At 41.2% G+C, this 11228-nt stretch overlaps 1 protein-coding gene across 1 annotated transcript; it reads right to left on the reverse strand.

Annotated features, from left to right (window-relative positions):
- Positions 1-408: 408 nt before the first annotated feature.
- Positions 409-8004, reverse strand: LOC142398938 (arylsulfatase I). Its single transcript, XM_075483197.1, has 4 exons — positions 7955-8004; positions 2551-2799; positions 1575-1907; positions 409-1492 (listed from the first exon to the last, which is right to left on the reverse strand). Exons 1-4 carry the CDS (start codon positions 8002-8004, stop codon positions 409-411), a joined length of 1716 nt encoding a protein of 571 aa, XP_075339312.1.
- Between the last annotated feature and the right edge of the window lie 3224 nt (positions 8005-11228).

Genomic DNA, 11228 nt, shown 5'->3' on the forward strand with positions numbered 1-11228 from the left:
GGCATAAATACACTGTGACACACACTGCTCTCTGTGCAGTCCAGTGACAGTCAACCGTCTCTCTGCTGCAGTTTGGCTGCAGGACAGCGAGCGAGTGAGTTTGCTCAGTCAGCCACGCAGCCCTTTCTGCTCTGTCCACCAGGCTGCCGTTCAGCTGCCGACCTTCAGAATTTGATAGAGTTTAACTTGTCAATTTGATTTGTGTGCTTTTCTGCTGGTCTGTATTTTTGTTTTTCACTCCTCTTTATTCACTGTTTCCTGGATTAAATGCAAGCGTCTCTCAGATGAAGCAGAATGACCAATCTTTGAGTGTAGTCATTTGTAATAGACATATGAATGCAGGTAACACCTTGTTAATGTCAAGCAATATCATCCTTTAGTCCGACTAATGTTGATAAAGGGAAAAATTTAGAACAGTGTGTTCCTCTGCAGCCGAGAACCCACCTTCTTGAAGAGGGCTTTTAATTTGCATAATTTGCAGTGCTTAATCTTAAAAATCCTTCCTTTCCTACCATCATTCTCTTCATTATTTCCCTCCTGCCCCTCAAGGCCCAGCCATGGGCTCCATACCCCACCATGGAGCTCTGGGTCAGCCATTGGATCATCTGGTGGGTTCCTGGGCATCACAGCTGTCTGGTTGTACTCCGCCAGCCTAAGCATCAGATGCTTCACCACCTCTGGCCGAGCCTCTGCAAGGTCTGACCTTTCATACGGGTCGGCGCTGACATTAAACAGCCACACTGACTTTCCAAGCTCACTGCGCCGCTTCTCAAGTTTCTGCCATCTTTCTGGAGCATCGGGGAGAGCCTGTGGTGGTATCCAGTCCCCATCACCCACATTTCCTGTCAACAGCTTCAAGTCGCCAACCCTTAACGCGGCCCTTATGGCTGTGTCCCAGATACCAAAGCCATTGAGCATCAATGCCTTGTCATATGGCTCCCCGGGTTTCCTGGACACTGGGTCGATGTTGAAAAGGATTTCAGTGCGAGGACAGGGTAGACCCTCGCTGATGCTACCCCAAACATTATGACCATCAAGGCCATGGTGGTTCTGCGGGGCCCCAGCAAGCCTTAGCAACGTGGGATACCAGTCCGAGACATGGATAAGTGCTCTGCTAACAACTGCCTTCCTCTTCAAGAGGGGACTATGGACAAAGCCAACAGCCCGGATGCCCCCTTCCCAGTAGGTTCCTTTGCCTCCTCTCAGAGGCCAGTTGCTCCCCCCTGAAAGTGGCTGCCCACCATTATCAGATGAATAGATCAGCACTGAGTTTTGATAGAGCCCACTGGTCTTCAGTTCCTTGACAACTTGTCCAACCCCAGCATCCAGGCAGCTCAGCATTGCTGCATAGTGGCGCCTTTGACGATTGCTCTGCGAATCATAGTGTTGCAGAAATTGGTCTGGTACCTGCAAGGGTGTATGTGCAGCCTGAAGCGACAGATAGAGGAAGAGTGGTGTGTGGGGGTCATGGTTCCTCAGGATCTGCTTCACTCTGGTTCGATAAAGGGAAGATTGCAAAATTTTAAGGAAATTTAAGTTTTTCTCTCTGTATGCGTGAATTAGTTTATTCTCACCTCTCTATGTAGAGTAGAGTGGAGTAGTTCCCGCTCATTTCCCAGGCTGGTCTGTTCCCATCATGCAAGTCAAATCCACAAGCTTCAGCTCCATCACAGCTCTGATAGGAGAAGTGGTCTCCGCTGCCAGTAAGAGTTCCCAGGAAACTATGAAAGCCTCGTCCTGTGGGCAGGCAGTTCGGCCTGCAGAATCCCAGGTGCCACTTACCCACCATGTGTGTGGCGTATCCAGCTTCAGCCAGACGTTCAGGTAGGGTGGGGATGTCTGGGGGCAGGCAGAGAGGTTGACGTGGTCTGATGATTGAATGCTGGAGTCCAGTGTGAATTTGGTAGCTGGCACCATTGGGAGATAAAGTATTATATTATACATGTATTATAATAAAAATTCACTCATGATTAAAGATGAATGATGATTGGCAGCACTGGATGTTCTCCTTTAGTTAGTCAAGACATTCAGTGATTTTACTGTAACGTTGTTTTTTGCTGTACCCAGTTTGTGTCAACTTGCCAAATATGCAGCAAAATATATTTATTTGATTTATTTTGTTTATATTTATTTATTAAGCCCCAAATCACAACAAATGTCATCTAAAGATACTTTAAAGATACAGTCCAATTCAAGCCAAGCCATACGTCAGTGCTGGGTCACTGTGTCCGTAACGTCAAAGAATAAACATGAAATGGAAGAAAAGAGATTCAAATGCCATGTGATCTGCCAACACTCATGATTTTGTTTTTCAGTTTTGCTGTGAATTCGCCCTTTAAAGACGTGTGATACAGCAGTATACACAAAAAAAGACATAAAGTTGTGGCTGATGTCATGATTACTTACTTTATTCTTTGTTTAATACAGGATTTTATTCCATAAACTTGCCATATCATCTATTATTTTTCTGGCATTCGGTGGTAAACCACCACACAAGAAGCTCATTGAATACTTAATAATTAAATCAGATGAGAACAAATACAAACTCACCGCCCTGTCATGAGCTGACTGCGAGAGGGTGAGCAGATAGGTTGGACGTAATAATTCTCAAGTTTGACCCCCTCTTCAGCCAGCTGGTCCAACATGGGCGTGTGGATGTCAGAGCCATGGTAGCCTATGTCTCCGTAACCCTGGTCGTCCACCATGACAAAGATGAGGTGAGGTGACCTGGGCCTTCCTTTCTTGTCTGTGTTCACGCTGGCACCCATTGATTTGTGCTCACACAAGCAGCCAAGACCACAGAGCAAGATCACACCAATCCCCAGGAAAAGCAGAGAGCAGATTCCTCCCCTCATGTTCGGCAATGCTCCGTAATTTACTTCAACTGAAGTCAGATTTTCTCAGGATCTTTCCGTTCAGTCGGTTAATATCAGTCCGTATCACCTTTGCAGGAAAAGAAAATGTTCATATCTGTGAATCCACGGAGGTCGGCCAGTGGTATTATTTGTCCATTCAGGAGGAGTTGGGGCTCTTTTCTGTAGCTTATTCTTGGTGTTGTGAGATGGGGCTGAGCTGGTGCATGTTACTATGGTGGGTTGAGAAAAACTGCTCCCTAAGATGGACAAAAAGTTGGCAAAGGGGAGTGTTTGACAGAGACAGGAGACTTTTTTTTTGCAGTATCTTGCTACATTCCTGTATACTTTCAGGCGCCTCAGAAGGTGGCTGTGAAGACCTGGGAAACTGAAATATTTGCTATAGCCATATACAGTACCATATGCTCAGAAGACAGTACAGATTATGATCTTTGCTAAAACATGAATAATTCTTCTGAAAATTATATTAAGGCTACCTGAGTATGACAAAAACAACTTAAGACAATAACATATTAAAATCAAATAAAGGATGACAGGCTAATATAAAATACAACATTTGTACAACCACTTGTAGGTTGCTTTGGAATAAACCATGTAAATTAATTACATAATGTAACATTTGATTTATTCACTTCATGTCCGAGCAGTGGGAAGAGACTTAACTCTCATATCAGTCTGTCGAACATAAAGCCACTGTAATATGGGTTTAAAAACAGGTAGAAGTAAAGAGGCTGAAGATGAAAAAGCATAGTTTATCCAAAAGGATAATGCTCATAAACACACCTCAAATTTAAAAGTGGACTTACGAAGTGCAAGCTGTAGGTTTTGCCACAGCCCTCACAGTCTCCACACCTACATATCATAAAAAAATCTGTGGATACAACTCAGTGTTTGCAGGAGGAACGGGGAAAATAACTTAAAAGACTCCAAGCTGCTACAAAAAGTGTTCACAAGCTGTGATACTTGTCACCTACTAAATACTGATCATGCAGGGAGCCAATACACTCACTTGAGGATATTTTCCTTTTTTTTTAAAATATTGAACGGTTAGATTTGGAAGTAAAAAGCAACCTTTCTTAAAATGTGATGAAAGTGTGTCATCTTTAACTATACTTTTAACAGAGCCACACTGCTAGTGAGAAAAATATCTCTCTTTTTTTGTTTTTGTAATCTGGAGGAACATGACAGCTGATCCAAAATAAGGCTAAGATAATCTGTATTATCATTATTACCACTGTTACCACACTTACTATCAATGATAATGTCGTTACTGTTATCCTCACAGGCTGCCACTCCAACTAAAGTGCCACATCAAATATTTCCACTGCCATTTCCTGTACTGCATACTTCAAATTATTCAGTAAATACCAGATGAAAATCAAATAATTCCTGTCATTGTTCTTATGTTGCTTCATACTATTCAATTAATAGAGTCAACCAATGGCAATTACCATCCGTGCCAGGGCACTGAAACCTCTCAGGGAAGCATCCGGCTTTGTGATGAGAATGTGTATCGACCGCACGGCTCTTAGGCTTCACCTCACTGCCATCTCCCTCCCATAATGCTGCGAGGAAATCAATGCCTCAGCTACAAGTCCATTTCCTTCAATGAAGAAGCAAACTCTCGTTGACTTGACCTGTGGGAAGATAAACAGGCTTTTTCCCCCAAAGCGGGAAAGCTGATGTAACGTAAGAATGAGAATTGAGAATTGGTGGGAAATGTCTACATATTAAAGAGGCATACACACAGCTTAAAAAAACGAACACAGAGGGTGGTTGAAAGAGAAAAAAATGGATAACAAATAAGGGAGATTCGCTGTCTAAGATGGGAAAGTACAACATAAACAAAGTGGCATAAAAGGAGCAGTCACTTTGTCTTGCTGTGTGTGGGCGTCAGGGTCTCTGGGTGTAGCCGTCAGTGTGCCTCAGGGAAATGAAAGGCGACATGAACTCTGTTTTACCGCTAAGAGGGAGAACAGGGAGGACAGGGAGGAGGGACAGTAAAAAAATGGAAAGCGACAAATGACTTCTTGAAGAGTACAGGGAGCAAGGGATTATGCTCTTTCTTGAACAGTCTGAGAGGACACAAAGGCACCGACAAAAAGTCACAACTGCTATAGCCTAGATCCTTTTGTATGTAACACGTCTGTATACCTGCATTTTATAGGCCCAGAATGATGAAAGCTTAATACCAAAAGTAGAGAAAGCATTAAAAAATAATCTTAAGAGAGTTCCCTTTTTAAGAGGACCTTTTTTTTGCAACTTTTGAGGCAATGCACTGCACTTGAAAAATATACTTTCTGCTTGACCACAGAGGGGAATTTGATGTGTGTGTAAAAGGAGCAACCCTCATGTGTGTTTGCACGTGTGCTTGTTTGTGTGTTTTGGAAAAGGAAGTGCTGCAGAGTAGATGGGAGTAGCAGTGAGTGTGATTTATTCATGATGACGAATAAGTGACTTACTCGGTCTGAAGACGCTCTGCTGGGCAAGAGCTAAGATGTGTCTGTGTGCCTTCGTCGCTGTCCTGAAAATACTTTGTAAGCCATCATCATCAAACAGTAAGAGCCTTTTTCTTATTTTATGAGGCCTTTTTTTGGCTTGGTAAATAGAAAATTAATTTCATGCACTGATTTATGGTACAGTACAGTAAGTGGGTGTCAGTACTAGGAAAAGAAATGTGATCTCAATGTCACTTAGAGATTGCCTAACACTTAATGCAGGAAAGGCTTTCTTGAACAAAATTACGTATTCAAAGCCACACATTTTTTCAAGAAAATACAACTTTTTACATGAATATTTAGATACGAAAGAAGAAAATGAATTTTGGAAGAACAGCAACAAGGTTCAACAAGGCATATTTATGAACTTGTCGTAGGAATCTGGCCAGCCCAGATAGCATGAAATCAATATTTACTTACTGACGCTGCCATTTCACAGCAGCCAAAATAATAAAAACAATTACACAAATATCTGCTATTTAACATGTGTTTTAGCAAATGATTTGAATAAATCTGACATTGGCACGTCCAATGTTATCAAATTGACATATTTCTAATGTTTTATACGTGATCTTGAAAACATTAAGCAGGGTTTTTAAGCAAGATATTGAACTTAAAAGTCATGCCAGCACCTTGCATTGTAGCTCATTGCAAAATGTCCATCCACCATCCATCTATTTTCTATACCAGTTTAATCCAATTCAGTGTTGCAGAGGGGCCAGAGCCTATTCTAGTAGCCATAGGACGAAAGGCGGGTACAGCCTGCACAGACTGTCAGTCCATCACAGGGACATACGAGACAAAGACAAACGAGACCAACCAGCATGCACGCGCACACTCACTCCTCGGGTCAATTTAGAGTCATCAATTAACCTGACATGCACGTTTTTGGATGGTGGGAGGAAGCCGGAGAGAACTGGTTGCAAATGTGTTGGTCATAAATCAAAGAGTTCAATTCAAATTTGAACAAGGTAACGACAAAAGTAGGAAATCAAGGGAGCTACAAAGTTAGTAGTGAACTATCTCTTGGGTAACATATCTGTGCTTAAGTTAGGTTGCATGGATGTCTTTTCTAAATTTTTCGGTCATTTTCTATTAAAAAAAAAAATTTAAAAAGGGGAAAGAAACAGATATTCATTCAAAGCCATCATAAAACCTCATAATCACTAATATATGTTGATTTTTGTAGAGTTACTTTGGATTTTACAAATTATCACATTTTAACTACACACTACAGAAACTCACAATTTAGTTTAAGACTATGTGGTCCAAAGTTACGAAGGTGACACTGACAGAGACCCTGGCTTTGCTGCTCCTGAAATACTAAAGGATCATCTTCCAGCTGTCAGAAACTCTATCCACTCCTCATTCTCCTCCCCTTGCTCTGTGATGGATTGACAAGACAAGGGTTGAGTGGGCAGGAGACCACCATTTAGAAGACTCCGGCGGCTTTCTGTCAAGCTGGCAAACTTTTTCTCCGCACCCCCCTCCTTAATCTTGCAGTACCTTCCTTGCCGGGCTGTTTCATCTTACAGGGCATATACTCTCAGGAGAGCATGCTGGCTTTAACTCATCAAAAATGAAATGTTTTACAGAGGTTTGTCTGTGTTTAATCTGTGTGGCCATACAGCCAGTAGAGAGTGCCACCAGGAGGATCAATGGAGTAATGCATGCAAAAATCATCCCAGTTAAATGTTTATTTAAAGGTGGATAGTTATATGAAGAAGACGACCACAGAGTTGGGGCTTCTGCATATTTTGCACCGAAAAAAATCATGCATAGAGAGGATGAATCCTCTTGACTTCAATCACACTTTACCTCATTTCCCACCGACAAGACGATTTTTGTGGCTTTTAAGTAGATGTTTTTATGATTATTGGACAGATGCCAGTTGAATTTGTGCATATAACAATACTCGCAACACCCTACAAACGTGCTAAATAATCAGCATGTAGCAATTGCAACAATGGAAATTTTACATGCCACACACAGATATTATCATTCAATCAATCTTTATTTATATAGCGCATGTCATACCACAGGCAACTCAATGTGCATTAACCTTTTGTTCACAGCATCAAAGAGCTATGGAGGCAGCAGACTGTCGGCTTGGTTTAACCTTCATTTAACCATGGTTGCGAACATTAGATCATTGTAGCTACCCACAACAACTCAATGTTTAGTTCCAGTAAAGCAGGAAACAGGTTGCCCAAAATAAAACAACTGATCCCAGAGAAAGACCGAGGTGTAACCTTAACAGCCACAAACAAAAATTTAATGAATAAATACTGGTTTTGAGGGTTGTATGAATTGTACTGGTTGTACTGGTCAGATTTCTGATTATGGCGCATGAAATCTGATCTTTCAGACAAAGTACAGCGCAAAGTGGCAGAGAATCAAAATGACCAGAAGAGCAACCAGTGAAAAGGACCAACCAGTCAGAGCTTGGTTAGAATGAGCTGTTGTATAACATATTTTTTAGACAGATGGTCTGGATCATTGTTATGCGTGAGTTTAGAGACGTGCGCATGTGCGTGTGTGTGTGTGTGTGTGTGTGTGTGTGTGTGTGTGTGCCTGACTTACTGGTGACAGCACAGGGAGGTCATGAGGGGCCACCTGGCACAACACCACATCATGCGGCAGATGACACAAGACAGTGGGGATCCAGGGAGAGACGCAGATTGGTCTGTCACAAACTGGGGTCAGGAGTTCATGCATGTGAGGAGTTGACAGCTGGAGGCACAGAACGAAAGAGTCAGTCAGCATGAAGGAAAATTCAAGTGGTTCCAGTTAAAGCAGTGATAGCATATCTTGCACATTAAACTAAAACGCTGTATGGTGACGGTGTGACAGCATAAGAAACAGCCACAACTGAGGAAGCAAAACTTTTTCAGGTTATGATTTCCCTCTGTGTGTTTTATCATTTTTTTTATAGATTTGAAAGTTGTGCAGGACTACAAAAACCAAAGTTCCCCTTAAAACGGAATTTAAATGATTACTTCCCTAAGAAAACACTGCTTCTGAAGTGCTTGAAACGCCACGTTGTTTTTCTTCTGTTACTTATCTACTTCACCATGTGACATGTTTGCACAAGGTATGACTATTGGTTAGTTTGGCGAAAGAGTATCCAGAGCTCGCGAGTGTTAAACTCACACATTCTCACTTTTTACACATTCTCACATCACACATCCATTTTTCCCATGCAGTGAAAACAAATTTATAACTGACGTCATCACAGGGTAAAGAGAGGAGACTAACTTTGCCAGATTTAGCCACTTTTCAGATCCCCCTTGGCTTTTTTAAAAAAAAAATCATTATTATCTTTTTGAATGGGGTCTAACGAGTTTTGGAATCTCCCCAGAAGTTTTAAGATTTTTTAGATTTCTAGATTTTTAACAAATGTAATCACTTTTGGACTGAATTGGTTGAGTTGGACTATATCGTATTCAGACGGCACTGAAGTGATTAAACTCGTTAACGTCACTGTAAAGAGTTTTGAACTACAGTTGATATAAAGTACATCCTGGTTTGGTGATAGGGGTGAACTTTTTTTAATTGAATTTCATTTCTTTGAGTTTGTTCCTTTTGTGTTTCTCGTGAAAGTGCCTTAAGATGACTTCTGTCGTGAAATGGTGCAATATAAACATGGTGAATTGAATTTTATACACTACAGCCGCTTCTTCTGTAATCCTTCTGTAATTAACAGACTTGTCTCAAATACATGTTTACAATTACCGTCTTTCTGTTTTCATGAAATACACTTACTGTTCACTTGTCCCGTTGCTATTGCTAAACGCTCAGTTTACGTCATGTTTACTAGTGTGGCAGTTTAATCTTTACCTCATAAAAGCTGGAAGCCAAGGCTGGCAGTATCTGCCATACTGGCGCAGACGTCACAATTAAAGGGCAACGAGTCTGAGCCATCTTCAACTGAGCAAATTTGTCTGTGAGAGTCTTTTCAGAAAGGGAAATTTGCCAACAGAGAAATCATGAAACAGAAATATGAGCACAAGAAGACGGAGAAAACATTGAACACTTTACAGTAAAAAGGCTGAAAAAGAAGAAAAAATAAGGCACCCCATGAACCATGAAAGCAAAAACCTTGTAATGAGAGATAGGCACACACAAACTAATTAACAGGGGGAATATGGGAGGGACAAAGTTGTCTCCTCGATTAACGGTTCTCCCTTGTCCACAGGGGGAAAAAACACTTCCTCCATTTCCTGAATTAAAGCAACAATTCTCATGTCTTTGTTGCCCTCTAACACTCCACTTGAATCCATTTCTGCTCCCAATACACAATAGAAAACATAAATCTAGAGTTAGAGGGGAAGGTAGAATGCTGTAGACATGCTGTTGCATATAGATTTTGAACTTTCATTCTTTTTTTGAAAGACAGCCAGCTTCTTCCTTGTGAAAAGTGACTGTGTAGACCTCCATGTTACTGAAACTACCCTCATATATTACATGAATGATAAGTGAACATTGACTGACAACAGCCAGGCAACTTTTAACCACTAGGGGGAGTGACTTGCACATCTAATAACTCCAGATATCTGAACTCCATGTTAGCTCAGATATCTGTCTAATACCCCTCTGCTCCTGTCTAAGAACAATATTGAAAATCTGGGTCTTTTGTTTCTGTGTCTATCTGTTTGTATGGCAGAAAACTTGTTGAAATTATTGGTATTCTGTCAGATATCAGCCCGTCTCCAGGGAGAGAGGGTGGCATTTTCTCTAAGTGTCTGACCCAGAACTGATCTCGGTTACTATCCTGAGGTCCAGAGACAGCTGCAGAGCAAGGCTGCCAAAGGGAGCAGCTATCATTGGTAACCTCCTGCAGCATTGATAATAGCAGTGCAGCCTTAATCAGTTTTAAAGGTTTTAAAGGCCAGTAAAGTCCTCAAAGGGACATGCAACTTTCTTCAAGCAAATTTACATCGACAGAGATTTTTCTCTATTTTTCTGTGCTTTAATTACAGTAAAGTAGATCAGAAGGGAACAGATGGAGAAACGTGAAGACAGTGCCAAAGTCAAATGTTTTTCACACTCTGTGTTAACTTTCTTTTTCTTTCTTTTTTAAACGGGCATGGACCTATTTAACCAGACTCAAACTGCCTCAGAGACCTTCGCTTTCAGCTAGTGTTGACTTGCTCCTCCAATGCTCTGATACTATTCAAATAAAATCTCAAAGAAGATAAGTGTGAGTTCAAGACTGATTACACCAAACATGCATAAAAATGAACAAATATTTGTAAAACTAATCACAGTATCAAGAGTTTCAGCTTTATTTTGTTGTTTGAGTGTTCAACCAATATGGTGAACACTGCACCTCAGCATCAGCATCACATCAGCATATCGTCTCTGAGAGCGTGCTGACAGAAGCATACTGTGCTTACATCTAACATCACAGAGCTGCATGTCTTTGCATGCAAAATGTCTTTGTTCGGATTCCACTGATGTCAACAGATCCAGGATTTTAGCTTGGCGTGATAGGGGGATCCAGTCGTGGTAATGTGCTGTGGAATCCATATCCACCAACAACGAAAGCTATCATAGTATTTTTTTTTTGTGTGTGTCTATTTTAGTCCTTGTTGTTTGGCATAATTTCCAGTTTTTTGGCAGGCAGTCTCAGGTCCACATTCTTTTTAGGTATTTGCCATTCAGCCAATATTTTGAAATTCTGGTTCAAAACTTCAGACATATTCAAATGTTGCTTTAAAGGCCAGTGTAACTTTGCAAAGGTTTAATAAGACTTAACGCAAATGCTCTGCGATGACAATCAAGAATGTTTTCAAATCCAGAGGGATCAGCCTGTCCATTTAAAATCTAACCAGCAACCATCAATGTCTACATG

This window comes from Odontesthes bonariensis, chromosome 2 (genome assembly GCF_027942865.1).
Source record: "Odontesthes bonariensis isolate fOdoBon6 chromosome 2, fOdoBon6.hap1, whole genome shotgun sequence".
Classification (NCBI taxonomy): domain Eukaryota; kingdom Metazoa; phylum Chordata; class Actinopteri; order Atheriniformes; family Atherinopsidae; genus Odontesthes; species Odontesthes bonariensis.

What these genes read in the sequence shown, in the direction of transcription:
- LOC142398938 (XM_075483197.1), bottom strand. Translation starts at nt 8,004, where the DNA reads ATGTGGTGTTGTGCCAGGTGGCCCCTCATGACCTCCCTGTGCTGTCAC. An exon ending in ACCTCCCTGTGCTGTCACCA is followed by an intron (nt 2,800 to 7,954) that starts GTAAGTCAGGCA and finishes GATCTTGCTCTG; the next exon opens with TGGTCTTGGCTGCTTGTGTG. An exon ending in AGTCAGCTCATGACAGGGCG is followed by an intron (nt 1,908 to 2,550) that starts GTGAGTTTGTAT and finishes CAATGGTGCCAG; the next exon opens with CTACCAAATTCACACTGGAC.